The sequence below is a fragment of the Akebia trifoliata genome, chromosome 1 (genome assembly GCF_017979445.1).
Source record: "Akebia trifoliata isolate Shusen 1 chromosome 1, ASM1797944v1, whole genome shotgun sequence".
Lineage (NCBI taxonomy): Eukaryota > Viridiplantae > Streptophyta > Magnoliopsida > Ranunculales > Lardizabalaceae > Akebia > Akebia trifoliata.
Window position 1 is genome coordinate 24,615,842 of NC_141375.1, and position 17,295 is coordinate 24,633,136.

At 33.5% G+C, this 17,295-nt stretch overlaps 1 protein-coding gene across 1 annotated transcript; it reads left to right on the forward strand.

Annotated features, from left to right (window-relative positions):
• Window positions 1-11,351: 11,351 nt before the first annotated feature.
• Window positions 11,352-15,761, forward strand: LOC147411149 (noroxomaritidine/norcraugsodine reductase-like). The gene is made up of 5 exons (XM_086445097.1): window positions 11,352-11,530; window positions 11,614-11,821; window positions 14,527-14,743; window positions 14,870-14,976; window positions 15,305-15,761. The coding sequence occupies exons 1-5, from the start codon at window positions 11,451-11,453 to the stop codon at window positions 15,476-15,478; spliced, it is 786 nt and encodes a 261-aa protein (XP_086301223.1). The 5' UTR covers window positions 11,352-11,450; the 3' UTR covers window positions 15,479-15,761.
• The last annotated feature ends 1,534 nt before the right edge of the window (window positions 15,762-17,295 follow it).

Below are 17,295 nucleotides of genomic sequence, written 5' to 3' on the forward strand. Positions count from 1 at the left end.
AAAAAAGTTTTAGAACATCTGTTTGAATATTTTAATTTTTGGTTCTTTTGGAGTAATTTAAATTTCGAATTCTGTTGCATTAAAATCAAATCATCAGCCACTATTAACGGCTACATAAAACTCTTAAAATTATCATCTTCATCACCAAAGTCTTATCTATTTCCCCCATTAAATTCTATTTAAAGTCATGTCTTATGAATTTGAGTGTTTTCGCATCGTCTTGCTCAATCCATTTCCTTTAGAAAAATGTTGGAGTGACTTCAATTCACATTTGCTGATGTGGAGGTGTGTACGGAACAATAGAAGCTTTTCATCGATGTATGAGTGAAAAACGTCTATTGTTCTGTGCTATGTGCACACCTTCATGTCAACAAAGTGTGAATTGAGGTCACTCCCAGACCCTGACGAAGGGATTTCTTAACACCAAAACTGATCCATTCCGACCGATAACCTTGGGTCTGGATCAATGTTTTGGATTCCAATAAGGATCTGACACAATAAGATTTCAATATGATATCTTATTGGATCGGATATGGATCAACCATGTCCCAATCCTATCCTATATTAGAAAGTATATAAATTATATTATATATTTGAAGAGGTATGTAAAGTTTATTTAGATTTTGTATATAAATTTGAGTTTGGCCCAATCCAGACCTAATCTGATGGTTAATCGATCTGATCTGGATCTTAATACTGAAATCCAATACTTATAATCAATTCTGAAACTGATCTGATCCTTATTGAATTGGTACATAATTGACCCCGATCCGATTCATTGACTGCCCTAGTCTTTGGATTGGTTCGTGGACTTGGGGATTTTTCTTTTTAAAGGGCAGTTTAAGAAAAATGGCTTTTTGGTGTGTGGGTATGGGGGAGGGTGCGTCCGATGTGCAGGGTACAAGCCTGGCCTCCAAAGTCTAGGCCCAAGCCCGCCCAGATATGAACGAGCTCGGGTTGGGTTTTATAGGGTCTGGGCTTGAAATTGGACCAGGCCGAGTTGAGGCTCATGGGCAGACTTGCATCCCTAATTGTATTGCATGTTCTTTTAGTACAAAATGGAAATAAATTTGAGTTTTCTTTAAGATTTCTTTGGATCTAAATTTGATTTTACAGGACGACTAAAGTTGTTGGTTTTGTCATCTTATCACATCCCACCAAGTGGGCTCTCTTCCCCGCCTCCCCAACAAACAAACACACACACGCGCGCGCGCGCGCACACACACACACACAACAATAGCTTTCAACTCCCAACCTTCCATTTTTTATCAATGAGCCAACAACTCTCCCTTGTAAGGTCTACTCGAAAAGAGAGGACTTCAGGTATCTTGATGGAAATTTACCCTATTCAAATTAAACCCAAGTTAATTATTTAGGTGAAATAGAAAAAGCAAAGTTAATTATTAGGTCTCTTGGTTTGCGTTTCCATTGGGGAAAAATGACCTAGAAGAGGGGATAGAATAACCCCGAGTGGTTGGCTCAATGGAAATTTCTAACCAACAAGCGGTAAATGTCTGTAGGTCATCAATTCGATACCCAGTATGAGTATTAATTCTTTGGGGGACACCCGTGAGGGCACACTCCCTCACTTACCTAGTGTGTGTAATGTGTGGTCGTTGCATGTGACCCGGGACTAGTCCTTATACAAGACCATGGTCTATGGATTGGAAAAAAGGCCAGATACAAGCTTGATTCGTTGTCTACAAGGATAACTGATTATTAAAAAAAAAGAAAAAAAAGATATAATTAGGGGCGGATTTACATTGGGGGCAATGGTGATACTTGCCCCTACAAGAATTTTAGAAGTCTAGATAAATGAGTTATTGCAACACATATTAACAGCGGGTACAAAAATCTGCCACTATTACCCCCACAAATTTCTTTTCCACTCTTGGTTGTCCCCACAAATTTTTTTCTACTCTTAGTTGCCTCCCACATGGGCAAAATTCTAGCTCCGCCCTGGATAGAATGCTAAGAAACTGCCTAGGATTGACTTGCTTTATTTAATTATTATGGTCAAATATAAAAGCAATGTTGAGACAAAGATATAAAGATCAATTGTTGATGATATGGCCGAGGAATTCTCTTTCATGATGGCTACCAACTTTGAATTTGCTTACCATTTTTGCCAACTTGAATACCCTCTTTTACATGCCTATGACAATTGCAAATACTTGTATGCATGATTGTACATGGAAAATGGGTGGGAGAATAATTTCTTTTGAAAAATAAAATTTTTAAGTCTTAGATTATGCATGTATTTTCGTAGGAATTCAATTTTCCATCAAAAGGGATTTTTATCTTACTGAGGGGAAATTATTTTGCCATTCAACCCTCAAGGAAAATGATTTTCCCACCTTCTAATGCTATTTTCTCATGATTACTCATTATCCCCAAAACTAAAAAAACCATATTCTGAAAACTTGAAGACATCAAGTCGAAGTGGACGAGTGAAATAAAAAATTAATTAAATTTATAAAGATTTAAAGTAGGTTTGATATGACTTAAAATAAATAAAATATTTATATATTGTTCTCAACAAAAGTATTATATGTAGATGAATAACTCGGTCAAGTTGTTGACTTGATTAGGTGCATTTTCAAGATGACTCGATTGAGTCAATGTATTGATTTGATAATTTACCAAATTCACTCGAAAAATTGATTTGATTGAGTTTTGAGTCGACTCGACGAGTTTTAAAACTATTTCCAAAACCAATTCTCTTTTGATGCGTACTTTCTTAGGTACTATCAAATGTTCTAATTCATTTTCCCAAGGAATTCAAATTCCATGCAATCATACAAATCCCTAATTTTCAAGGCTAAAGTTTGAACAAACTTTGGTAAATTTGTTTTTTTGAAATGTCAGGAGATAAATCAATTTACGAAGAATTTGATGTTTGAATGGGCGAAGGACAAAATTTGGTCTTGTAGATGTGTGACGTTCAATTCAAAAGATCACCACTACGAATGTTTGGAGTCGCCACCATTCCTTTTTGTAAAAGGGTGTGAATAGTCACCCTGGGTAAATTTTTAGAAAAAGTGTCATTTTGACGTTTAGTGATTCTCGTACGGATAAAAAATCGATCCACTTAAGATATAGGTAAGCAGTTCGATTAGAGAAAGGGGAAGGTGTTAAGCACCCATTTCTCTCCACTAATTGGTGGTAACCTTAAAAGTAACTAGGCCATTTTTGGATGAAAACAAAATAAAATAAAATAAAAGTCTTCCGGTTAACAACTTGTACCTTAAGAAGGGATTTACTATCGACTCGGATTATAAAGATCATTTCACTGATGGAGATAATCCTTAGAGATCTAGCCTTGGAACAACATATATATATATATATATATATATATATATATATATATATATATATATATATTTAAAGTGTTGGCTAATGGTTGTTTGGGAGAATGACCTAATTACCGATTACCTCAAAATAAGTTCTTTGAGAGAATTTTAAAAAGATTTTTTTTTTGTTAAAAATGATTACAATCCCTACACTTTCGATAGAATTGAAGTTCGATCTATCAGAGATAGGAGAGGGGGGAGCATCACATCTTAGAAGTTTTCTAAAAGAAAAATTAAAGAAGTGAGCAGGAGAAGTAGAAGAGGGAAATGGAGTGGAGAGAGAGGGAAAGTACAATGTTTCCTTTAACTGACCTTGAGGCCTTGACTTCTTATTTCTTTCCTTCATTCTTCTTCTTTTTCTTCTTGAGTCCTTAGTAGAATTATGAGAATATATTTTAAAGTGATGTGAGAATGGAGTAGAAGAAAGTTAAATGATTTTTTTTTTTGTTTAGATTTGATGCCCTTTTTTTAGGAGGTGAGGAAGGGGGGTATTTATAGGTGTTGAGGGTAGGATGAGGTGAAAAGGTAGAAAAATAGGGAATGGCATGAGGTTTGAGGGTGAGGGGTGTGGAATTTAGAGTTGAAATAAGGGTATTTGTGGAATGAGAGGTAAATAAATAGTTTTTTTTTAAATTCAAATTGATTGGATACCCCAAAACCATTTAGATTGAGTGCTTGGTAAAATGAAATGATGTGGTGTTTTGTTGAAAGAATGAGTTGTGTAAGGAGTTAGGTGGTTAGGCTTTGAAAAAGTGAAGGGGATGGTGACAAGTGTCTAAAAGGTGTAGAGATGAAGTGTTTAAGTGAGTTGATTGGGAGGAAGAGGTGTGAGGATGGCTTGTGAGAATATGTTTAAAGTGCATGATGAGGAAATGTGTGGGTTGATAGTTTTGTTAGATAAAAGTGATGGTTTAGGTTTATAATATGAAGTGTAGGGAGTGGTATATGTGACGATTTTATTGGAGAAAGGTGATGGGTTAGGTTGGATAGAATGATTTTTGGGATGTAAGTTGTATTGAGGACAAGTATCCCATTTGATGATCAAATATAGATTGGTTGATGTGAATAATAATTTGTGAGTAATGGTTTGTGGATTAGGTTTATGGATGTGGATGTGGGCTTTGATATGTTGGGCTTAGGATTTTAGGTTGTTAGCATTGATTAGGATTTATTTTAGGATAATATTTTGCAGGTAAGTGGTTTTTAGGATTTGGGTTGTATGGAGTTAAAGTTAGGCTAAGTTGGGTGGGGTGAAAAATGATTTTTTTTTGGAATTGAGGGTTTGTGGGCTTTAAGCGGGCTTGGGGTAGTTTCGGATTTGGGAATGTAGCGCTGAAAGATGGAAGAGGTGAGGGGCGTGCAAAACCTCATTGTAGGTCCATTAGACCTTTTGGGGTCTTAGGAATCTTTGATTTGATCAAAATGTCGAATTTCGACGATTTGGACTTTTTGATGCTCGTTGACGAATTTTGATAGAAAATTACTTTTTTTGAGTCTTTTCGAGGAGGCGTCCGTTCAAATTGGAGTGTCCATAGAACTAACAGCATGACACCTGTAATGATAATCTCATCTCCCACATTTCTCACAATTGAATGCCCTAACCATTCCAACTCATCGTTTTCATCCAAATATTGGATTTTTTCCATCTCAATCGAGTTTCGGAAAATACATTCTGTCAGAAAGGATTTAAGAAAGAAGTTATTTTCAAGGGTTTTTCAAACATTTTGAAGATGTGAATGTAAAAAACTAGAGTTTTTTTTTTTTTTGAATGAAAATCGATCAAGAATGGTTCTTTTGGGTTGAAATCATCTAAACAAGTTGTTATCTTAAGTTTTTAGTCGATCTTTCCATGTATTTTAATAGAAAAAACTCAAAAATTGACAATGGGTAGATTTCACCAGTGTCGAGTTCACCTTTTTTTTATTTAAAAAGTGGTAGACTTGACAGTAAAAAAAAAAAAAGGTGAGTTCACCAGTAACGAGGGACCATTAAAAAAAAAAGTTTTTTAAATTTCCTATTTAGCTACCCTGCAGAATTTAGGAACTATTTAGAAAGAAACCCTTCCACAAGGGTCCTTTAAGTTATTTTCCCTTCTTTTTAAAATTTTAATTATTTCAAGTACTTAAAATCATGAAATATTGAAAGGATACACAATGTGAAAGAAGCCCAAATTTGATGGTCCTGGGCCGTCAAATTTCATAAAATTCAACGGACCAAAGGGTCGAATTTTTCATTGTCAAATTTTATTTTTCAATAGGCTGAAACTATCAAATTAATGAAGTATGGGAGAAATTCGACGGTTCTAAGCCGTCAAATTTGGGAACATCAAGAATTTTGACGGTCGTAGACCGTCAAAATTCAGTTTCTAAAATTCATAGGTCTTTGCCCCTCAAATTTTTCTGTCGAATTTTTCAATTTTCACGTAGTGATACATGTCTCACATCACACCCCTCTAATTGGTCGCATGGGAGAGAACCTAAGGAAGTTTCATCAATTATGGCATTCCTTTGTCTACCAATTGTTTCATAGATTACTGGCGGTGCATAACTATCTATGGTTTCTATCGCTAAATGATTTGTTAATCATCAATAGCTACTCTTTCTTCTTTGGAGTCGTAGAATTCTTCTTTGAGTTCTGATAATCTAACTACCCAATGTGCTACACTCAATCTATTCTCTTGATGTGGCAAGTTTGGGAATTGTAAATCGTAGATCTGTACACCTCAAGATACATGGTTCCCTTGGGATACACTTTTTTCAAATTGGAAAGTGCTGTTTTGTATCCCAGGTGCATAGATCAACGATTCCCGAACTTGTTACACCAGGAGAGTCGATTGGGTGTGCCACATGGTAATAAATTTGGGGGTCCAAGTCACAACCAATTGGCTATGAGTGGTGAGACCCAATAACTTGGGAGGAGAGAGACAAGGCAATGTGTGTCCGATGTGGGACTAAACTCAATACGCCCCCACGCGTATGGGCATGACTGGGCCAAAGCACATCGTGGAGATATGAACTAGTTGACGCAAAGGATAGAAAAGCCTACTTTGATTCCATGATAAATTTGGAGGTCCAACTTAAAATCATTTGATTATAAGTGAAAAGACCCAATAAATTATAAGGAGAGAGACCGGGCAATGTATCTCTGATGTGGGACTAAAACTCAACAAGTGGGATAGTCAAACTATCACGATTCTTCTTTCTTCTAATTAAATATTTTTATCAAATGAAATTTCTATTTCTTATTATCAGAGAAATAAGTATTTAGGCGGACTCTTACAAAAAAAAAATGTGACGTCCTCAATTCAATATGGAGATGGAGGTTTTTCATGAAAAATTATTTAATGGTCAGTCACCGCTATGGAGCCACTACTTTTTGGGACCTTTTTATGATAGAAAAATAAAATAAAAAATCAGCCAAGCACCACTGGACCACTGCACCAACAGGGGGTGGTGGTGTGCCCACAAATAATTTGCATAAAAAAAGAGGTTGAGGTTAAGTCGATTATTATTCAAACGTTGAGCTAGGGTGATACTAAATAAAAGAAAATATATGAAACCACTCACCAAAAAAATAAATAAATAGAAAAATACTTTCCTGTCCATAAAATGGAGAGAAACCCTTTCCACTACCTCAAAGTGACTTGAGGTAGCGAGGTCAAATCAACTGAGTTATGGGTATAATAATTAAAAATAAAAATAAAAATAAAGAGAGATTTTCAAGGGCAGACCTATTGTTGCAATTTTAGTACAAAAACTCTCTTTACTTTATCAAATTTGTTACTTGAACAAACCTTATTTTATGAGTTAGATTTGAATGACCAACTTACAAAGATTTTAAATCTTAGTAAGAGACTTTGGATCCACAAAGATTACCAAATTAGTAATCCAACATCACAGCCTTTTATAATTCATGGAAAACTCATATTAAAAAGAAAAAAAATTCAAAAACAAAAACCTTTTTGAGCTTGATCGTTGGTGCTGAAAATGGATGGTTAACGAATTCCCAAATTTAAAATTAAAATTCAATGGTGAAAATTAACCTTTTATTTTTTAAAGTCCTTAAATTTTGTCATTTTTAACCCTATAAGTTCTATATAATCTTGGATATAGGCTATGAGATTACATTATAATGGAAACCTGCAAATTCTATCTATTCATACTAAGTGTCAATTAAATCCAAAAGACATTAGTTATTTCATCCTATACGAATACCGTTTCTTTTTTTTCTTCCAACTATGAATCCGTGGGGGATTATTGTAAAATTCATAATTTTTATTTTTTGTTTAGGGTAAGATTTGAACTCAAGCCCTCTTGAGTTTTTAGTTGTGTAGAAATTTTCTTTTTTTAGAAAAACATAAAACTAGAGAATTTTTTTCTAAAAGTGTGCAAGTTGATAGTTAAAAATTCTCTTTGCTTTTTTTTTTTTTTATATAAGAGACGTAGAGACAATTCCTCTAACCTTTAGCTTCATATTGAATAATTACAAAGGACAAATATAAGGATAAAGAGAAACCAAACTAATCACGATAACTGGACAAATATGTCATTTTTGAAGTCGTATTCAAAATGTCTTTTTGAATTTAAACCTATGTTACCCCCATTCATTGTTACTAGTCTCGAGCAAGAACTGATTGAAACCAAACTAATCACGATAACTGGACAAATATGTCATTTTTGAAGTCGTATTCAAAATTTCTTTTTGAATTTGAACCTATGTTACCCCCATTCGTTGTTACTCTTCTCGAGCAAGAACTGATTGAAAACCAGTCAGTTGGATTTAGTCAAATTCGACGGAGCTTGACATCAAATTTATCCCTTTCTCCACATAATGATATTTGGATCGGTTTGCCAAATCAATTTATTATTATTTATATTTAAAATTTGAATTATGATATTAACTTATTTTTATTTAATTTAGAATTTTTTAACATTATAATTATACTTATAATTTGTATACTTGAATTATATATATGGGAAGTGTTCGGAGGCCTAAAAGAGAGCCAAACATTGTGCGAAACATTTTTAAAAATAAGAGTTAGAAGTTTTATAATGGTCTGATTTTTTGTGGGGATGATTTCTATAGTAAAGAGATTATCATCACCAAACACATTTAAAAACTTCTAACCTTAATTTACAAGTTGAAGAATCGTGGATCATCCTATTTTTGCAAACCACTTTTAATTAGAAGTTTCGGAATTGGCAGATTTTTTATTAGGATGATCTATATACAAAAATTGGCAAAAAATCGACTCGCTAGTTTTGAAACCTGGTCTAAACCTATGTTACCTATTCGAACCAGGTCACATGACTGGATAAAATTAATTCATTTATTGGTTAGCTTTGCTTTCATAGATCGATTTACTAGTTTGGTACACTTGTGCATGTATATATATATGGGTCAGGATCTAGGGACATGAAAAAACATGTGTAAAAACTATGAAACATTAATAAATTTTCGAAATATGGGTTAGAAGTTTTGGATTGAATTGATTTTTGTGAGGATGATCTCTATGATGAGAAGATCATCCGAAAAAAAATCAGTCAAATCTGAAACTTCTAGCCCCATTAAAAGTGATTTAGAATGTGGATTGTCGATTTTTTACTAATTTTTGTCAATAATTTATAAATTACTTTTGATGGATTTAGAAGTTTCAGATTGAGCTGATTTTTTGTGAGGATGATCTTCTCATCATAATGACCATCCTTGCAAAAAATCAGCTCAATTCAAAACCTCTAACCCATATTTTGAAAAACTATTGTTTTTACATATGTCCCTTGAACCGCCCCCTATACATGGGTGGTATTCAGAGGCCCTAAAAAGAGTCAAACATTGTATCAAACATTTTTCAAAATAGGGGTTAGAGGTTTCCGAATGGGCTGATGTTTTGTGAGGATGATCTCTATAATGAGGAGATCATCCTCATAAAAAATCAGCTCATTCCGAAACTTATAACCTTAGTTTACAAGTTGAAGAATCGTGGACTGTCCAATTTTTGTAAATCATTTTTGATGGGTTTAAAAGTTTTGGAATGGGCTGATGTTTGGCGAGGATCATCTCCTTATGATAGAGATCATCCTCACAAAAAATCAGCCCATTCAAAAATTTCTATTTTGAAAAATGTTTGGTATAATATTTGGCTGAGTTTTACTGAGTTAGATGAAATTTCAAAAATACTTAATTATTTTAATCAATTAAACAAAACTCTTGTTGACTGTGCCAAGTTTTACCGACTTAGATGAAATTTCAAAATTTCATCAGTCATCTTATTTATCTTGTGAGATGACTTTGAAACTTGAGATGCCATGTAAATTCATCTATTTAGTGAACAATATTGAGATGACTCAGGAGAACCATCTCAGTCTTTAACAAGATTTGAAACCATATTTAGACTAAGGTTACTATTCTTCTTGAAATTTTTATTAATCAAGTTGGGAAGTATCAACTTGATTAATAAATCAAGGTTGTTATTCATCTCGGTCTCTCTCCTTCTCTTCCTCTCTCTCTATATCTATCTATCTATCTGTTTTTGTTACAGTACATTCTGGTTCAAATATAGGTCTTGTAACTAGTGTGAGTGAAAATTTCATCATTTCCTAATATAAGGATATTCAATTTTGGTTAATAGGTCAATGTTAGTATGTTCCTCGAAGTCGAAGTGTTTAATTACATTGGAAAGTAAGTAGGGATTAATTAAGCATCCCTTATAAAAATCTGGCTATCTTCAAGTTCTTAGGTAAAATATTTGATATTTTTCAACTCAAAGATTCGTTCTACCTTCAAACCAAAAGAACAATAATTTTTTTCGAAGAAGTATAAGGCGATGGGAATTTGAGTAGAAAAATTATGGGATTTTTGATAAGAGGTTAAGATGGGGATGTGTGAATCCAAAGAGGTTGAAAAGTTAAAAATAAGAATAAGAATAATGATTTTTGACTCCCCCCTTGACATACTCTCTTGACGTGGTCTACATTAGAGCCATATATTTTTTTTTCTAAAAATAATTTATATAATAAAGCACAATGGTTATCTTTTTCCTATGTTGTCAATTTCACACGTATCTCAAAAAATGATTTCAACTTTATTCCCTTTTTCATTTCTCTCTTCATCTTTTTAAGAATACTCCTTCACCTTTATTTCTTTTTCTATTTTACCTCTCTCCTATAATACTCTTTTTAACTTTATTTTATTTCCTCTTTGCTTTTGTTTTTTTTTCTAAGAATGCCCCTTTAAATTTTTTACCTTCACTCTTTCATTCTTCGTCCAATAATACCCTTTACAATTTTATTGTCTTTCATTTTTTTCACATTAAAATTCAAAGAGATGACTGTGCCTATGCAAACTTTAGTTCAGGATAAAAAATTATTTTCCTTAGTAAGATTTGAAATCGTAATAAGGTTGTTTTGCCCATTGCCAATCCAACACAATTTAGTAGAAAAACTCATATTAAAAAAAAGAGTTATGATTTTCTAACGCCTCCTCTGACACACACCCCCTAATATGGCCTGGGCTAGAATCATAGATTTTTCCATTGAGATACACAATTGTACACCCCCATAAATATGTGCAGTTGTGTATCCCAAGGAAAATAATCTATGATTCTAGTACATATTACATGAGAGGGCGTATGGGGGCATGTGTCAGAGGGGGAGGGAGGGAGGGAGGGGGGGGGTTTAGAAAATCGTTATTCTAAAATAAACAAATCATGTTTTTGGTTTATTTGAACTTGGTCTAAGGTCTTTAATTTTATTTTTCAAAGTTCTAAGCTGGTGGCATCAATCATGTTTTCGAATACGAATATATGAGCTCACAACCCTTAATTAGCAAGATTTGAAATATTACTAAGTTAGTCAAGCTAGCCTAACTCTTTACTCGGAGAGATGGAAAGATGGATTTTTGGGAGATGAGGAAATGAAAATAATGGGGTATCTTAAAAATTCACCATAACATGGAGGGGCACATGAAAGTCAGGAAATCATTGTGATTGGTGATTCATAGCCATCGGATTAGAGAATATTTCATGAGGAAATGGCTTCAGGTTTAGTATACATAGAGAGAATAACAGCAGTGACTTATTATAGAAGAAAATAAGAAATTATGGAAGAAGCAGCAGAGAAGAGGAGATGGTCTCTCGAAGGAATGACTGCTCTCGTAACTGGTGGAACCAAAGGAATTGGGTCTCTCTTTCTCTCTCTCTCTCTCTCTCATAGATTCTCTCTCTCTCTCTCTCTCTCACTATAGATTGTTGTTTTTTGTTCAGCCATGCAATCGTGGAGGAGCTCGCTGGTTTGGGAGCGTCTGTGCACACATGTTCCCGCAAAGAAGCTGAAGTCAACCAAGTCGTACGTGAGTGGACTGAGTTAGGCTTCCGAGTCACTGGATCGGTCTGTGATGTGACAGTGAGAGCCCAACGAGAGAAACTCATGGAGGATGTCTCAAACATCTTCAAAGGGAAGCTCAACATCTTTGTGAGATTCTTTCCCATGTTCATCATATTTAGTTCTGCAACTGTAGTGTACGATCATCTTCACTTTTTTCCTTCTATAACGATTTGGCAAAACATACGGCTGAGATGGGATGATCAGCACAAATTTCCTAGTGATTAGTTCAGTTTTCTTCGGGATCTGTATGGAAATCTTCCGGGGTTGAGATCCCTAAGAAAATATTCTTTGGGAGATTTCTTTTCTCTTAGGGATTCCCTAGAGTCGATCTCTAAGAAACTTGGACTAAGAAACCAATATTGAGTATTTTTTGCTCGGAAAATGCTGAAGTAACATTGAAATTGACATCGCTTCAGACCTTACTGACGTTGATGTGCCTACACAACGATGCGATTGGGAAGCGAACTCTGTTACGCCAGCACAACTCTTTTTGCTCACGGCAACGCAGCCGCTTGACGTATGATTAAAAATAGGGGTGCAACTTGGTCTGGTTCAAACTGATAATCGAACCAAATAGATAGCTTTGGGGTGGTTTGGTTTAGTTTGGAGAAAGTTGTGATTCAATTCCAGGTAATGAAAATGGAGAATCGATTAATTTGATTCGGTTCTCGAATCAAACCAACTAAGCATTGAACCCTAAGTAATGTAATAATAATAATAATAATAATAATAATAATAATAATTATTATTATTACTATTATTATGAATTATTTTAGGAGTTAGGACATAGATTAGTGATTTTTTTATGGATAAACTAATAACTTTTTATGAATAGATATGTGATTTATTGTATGAAATTTTATGTTTGTTTTTTCATTAAAAAAATATTACTTACAATTTATATAATATTAGCAATCCGTAGAACCGAATTGACTTTAATTCGATTTGGGTTGCATTGGTTCCAGTGGAATTTGGTTCTATTCTGATTCTTATTTCGTGGAACCGACCTGTGTCGGTTAGGTTCCAGTTTGACCTCAAACCGAACCAATTTGCACCCTTAGTTACAAAGACAAAAATAAGAAGAGTGCTCATAATATGATCGATTTTTGTGGTTCCAATGGAAGCACGTAATTTATAAAAAAGAAAAAAAAAATCTCTCTCTTGCCCGTTTTTTGTCCACATATTTATTTTTTAAGATTCAAATCTTAAAAAAGGTCGTTGGGCCCATATTGATTAGCACATTGACAATCCAACAACATAGACATATAGATTTCATGAAAATATTCATATTTAAAAAAATAAAATTAAAAACAATTTTCTTTTTAACTTGATCCATGGTGTTTAAAACAGACGGGTACCAAGCACTCATATTTAAAAATAAAATTTAACGGTGAAAAATAACTGTTTTTTTTTTTTTTTTTTGGTTTTCCTTTTCTATTAAAGTTCATATAGTTTTATTCTCTGCAACCCCTTCTCTTTTAAACTTATTTTTCCCCTGAATTTTAATTTTGAAATTTAGATTTTGGGGTTTAATAGCTGTGACAAAACTTGATTTTTTTTCAATAGGAGATTTTTTTATATCAAATATTGAAAGCTGGAGTGTTAGATTGTCGATGTGCTAATCCATTTTATGTGGGCCCACGTACTCTTTTTAATATTTGAAATCTTAAAATTAAATTAAATTTGTCGGTAAAGAATGTGTGGGTAGGAAAGATAATTTTTTTCCCATTTCCTTTGTCTTGTTGCACCACATGTCAAATGACAAGAAGTGAATTTGTCGCTTTCTATTAAAATGAATAATTCATTATCTTGAAATAAACAGAGTAACGAATTCATTGCTTTGTTTGCTACAAGCAGTAAATTTGTTACTTTATTTGTTTCAAAGAGACAATTTTGGTGCTTGGCAAGCAACGATTTATTGATTTATTTGATTGGAATTCTCAAGAAAAACTCTGCCAAATTAATGTGATATACAAAGAGAATCTTAAGATCCCAACTTAAAACAAGATAAATATCATGTTCATTATGAATTTGTGATTATCATCGTGTCCATATTCGCCATCCTCCTCCTCATTATTCAAGAGAATAAATGTCTAATTTTGAAATTTTTTTTAAAGATTTTTAAATTAATTTTCGATAATTTTAAAATATAGGTGTATCTCAAATGTCCACCAAAACATCTAGGGGCGCATTACATTTGTAAGGTGGTTTCATTCACCAAGAGAGTCAGATGATTTCTTAAATTGAAATATTCTTATTTGAAGAATGTTTAACTAAGAGGGCCTTAAATGGTCGATATTTTCCCTCAAAGGACTCTTAGGTAAAATAGTTCAAAAATTGATCATACTTCTCATTTGATATCTAATAAAGAAAATATTGGTTTTTTTCTTGGGTGAATTATCATTTCGTGAGCTGAAAATAAGTTATTTATGATTCCGGCTAACTGTTCATTTTAATTATCAATCGTAAATCATCACGTTTTCATTAAAATAAAATTCAGAGTAGTAACGAAATCTACAGTTTTAAAGTGCTTATTTCGAGGTATAAAGTTACTATTCCTACGAGTCACTTTAAACCTGCGAAATTGTCACTTTAAAAACCTCCGGCTTCGTTATCGTTCACATTTTGATAATTAAAATGAACAGTGAACCAGAATCATAAATTTTTCAAAAGTTGATCTCTTTTTCAGAAATTTCCCTTTTTTGCTTCCCTTCCTCAAGACCTAAAATAGGGGGAACATGTTAAAATTTCCATCTTGGATTGATTCGTTCAGTTTGATTTTATTGAAATAGGTAAGCAATGCTGGAGTATTTATACCGAAACCAGTTGTTGGTTATACTGCTGAAGAGTTCTCATTATTGATGACTACAAACTTAGAATCTGCTTACCATTTGTGTCAACTTGCACACCCTCTTTTAAAAGCCTCTGGTGAAGGAAGCATTGTATTCATCTCCTCTATTTCTGGTGTGAGCAGTACACATATGTCGAGTGCTTATGGAGCAACTAAAGGTAAAATAATTTTAAAGGAAAAAATAGAACTTTATATGCAAAATAAGACTTTTGTTTCCAATGCTAAAGATTTAAATTGATTAAATTTTTTTTTTTTTTTTGTAAATCTTATGTTGGAATTATCAGGAGCAATAAATCAAATAACGAAGAATTTTGCGTGTGAGTGGGCGAAAGATAATATTCGGACTAACAGCGTTGCACCGGGAGTTATACAGACAGAAATGGCCAATTGGGTACAACTACATTTACTTTTATGATAATTTTGCTTCTCTTGGAATTGTTTTAAGAATAATGCTGAACCATAGATGCTTTCATCGAGATCTGACTCGTATGTCTGTCGATGATAAGCATCTATGATTCTAACATGCATCCACATCAGCCGATGTCCCCCGCAATGTTACTCCAGGACGACTCTTGTTTTAATTAGAACAGAAACAGAGATTAGTAAAAATTTCAAAATTGGACAAATGGTCTTTAGATCGTATTGATTGACTTGAAGTAATTTATTAATTATGATTTTCTGATTCCTTTTTTATTTTCATTTTAAAAACAACTATTCAGCTTCTTGAAGACAAAGAATTTATGGAAAAATATGCGGTCCGTACTCCTCTTGGTCGCGCCGGAAAGCCTAAGGAAGTTTCGTCGATGGTGGCATTCCTTTGCCTACCTGCCGCTTCATACATTACTGGCCAAATTATATGTGTTGATGGGGGCATAACTGTTAATAGTTCCTAGCAATAAAAGACCAGTTAATCATCCATAACTGGCCAAATTATATGTGCGATGGGGGCAGTACCGTTAATAGTTTCTAGCAATAAAAGACCAGTTAATCATCCATTACTGGCCAAATTATATGTGTTGATGGGGGGGGCATTACTGTTAATAGTTTCTAGCAACAAAAGACTAGTTAATCATCAATCGTTGTTATTTTACTACTTGGAATCCTAAAACCATTTGTATTGGTCACCTTCATACGCCATCCTTGGATTGGTTTATTTAAATATAAAATTTTTAGTCATAGATGCTTCCACATACGAGAATTCTTACCTAGTGAAAAAAGAAATATTTGGCTTATTTTTAAATATATTTACAATTTTATTAAGTGGTGTCAGTATACATGCATTTTTTTTTTTTAATAGTTGGTTTGCGTAAACAAACAAAAAATTATTAAGTGTCAATTTATTGCAAATTTTTTAAACAAGATTTTGGAAAAGAGTCGTGCTGGGGTGACACAGAATTTACTAAGATTCTTACAATTCTGATGTGGACATGCATACATAATCGTAAATGGTTTTTACTTGTATCGTGAGAAAACACATCTATGATTATGTGCACATCCCACGGCAGATTTGTGAGAATGGCTGAGATTTTTTTTTGTCATTTCAGCATTTTCCTTTGGAAAATTGCTCATTTTAAGAAAAAGAATTGACTATTTTTTCTAATTTATTTTTGGATATCTATATGATTTTTTTTTTCATTTAAGTCCCTGTTTTCTTGACTTTGCTGGCTTTTACCCATTTGGAATTTCAACTTCCTTACAATGAGTATTAATGGGGGATACATGGAAAAGTAGAGCCCATTTCTTCACGCTTGTGCCGTCTAAGTGCAAAATCACGTATATATATTTTACGGTTTGATGGTTGATGCTCGGGAAAAACTTTTGCGAATTCGGCTTCAAAATTTGGATAGAAACTTCTCCTTTTGATCATACCTAGTGTCTACAAGGAGCTATCCCAATTATTAACGAAAATGTAGGTGTGTAAAATAAACTCAAAAAGCCATGTGTCATGTTACGAGGAGGATTCCTCCAAAAGTTTGATGCGATCCATCCGCTTTCAAAGATGCTTGCTTTATATTTTGTGTGTACCAATAGTAACTATTGCCAACATAATCACTATCATATATGTCTTATTGCAGGTATCAATTAAATTCATTAAATGGCCTTGAGTTCAATGTCATCTTCACTCACTTGTCTAAAAATATTAATATGGGGAGCTTCCGGAGACCATAAAGAGAGGCAAACATTGTGCAAAATATTTTTTAATATATGGGTTAGAAGTTTTGGAATAAGCAAATTTTTTGTGAAGATAGTCGGTTTACCATAGAGATCATCCTCACAAAAAATCAACCTATTTTGAAACTTTTTAGTCATATAAGACAAAATTTTGTTAAGAACGTTCTCTAGAATTTTGTCTATCAAACTTTGTCCATATACTCACACACACACACACACACACACACACGCAAAGAGAGAGAGAGAGAGAGTGAGTGGGGGCTTGGATTTTGTAGACAAAGTTTTATCCTATCTGGGCTAAAAGTTTCGGAATGACATGTTTTTCTGTGAGGATGATTTCTATGATAAGGAAATCAACCTCACAAAAAATGATTCCATTCTAAAATTTCTAATCCTAATTTATAAGTTGACGAATCATTGACCATTAATTTTTTACCGTTAGTTTGTAACCACTTTTAATGGGGTTTGAATTTTTGAAATGGACTGGTTTCTTTTTAGGATGATCTCCTCACCATAGAGATCATCCTTACAAAAAATT

What these genes read in the sequence shown, in the direction of transcription:
- LOC147411149 (XM_086445097.1), top strand. Translation starts at nt 11,451, where the DNA reads ATGGAAGAAGCAGCAGAGAAGAGGAGATGGTCTCTCGAAGGAATGACT. An exon ending in AAGGGAAGCTCAACATCTTT is followed by an intron (nt 11,822 to 14,526) that starts GTGAGATTCTTT and finishes TTATTGAAATAG; the next exon opens with GTAAGCAATGCTGGAGTATT. An exon ending in TGCTTATGGAGCAACTAAAG is followed by an intron (nt 14,744 to 14,869) that starts GTAAAATAATTT and finishes TGGAATTATCAG; the next exon opens with GAGCAATAAATCAAATAACG.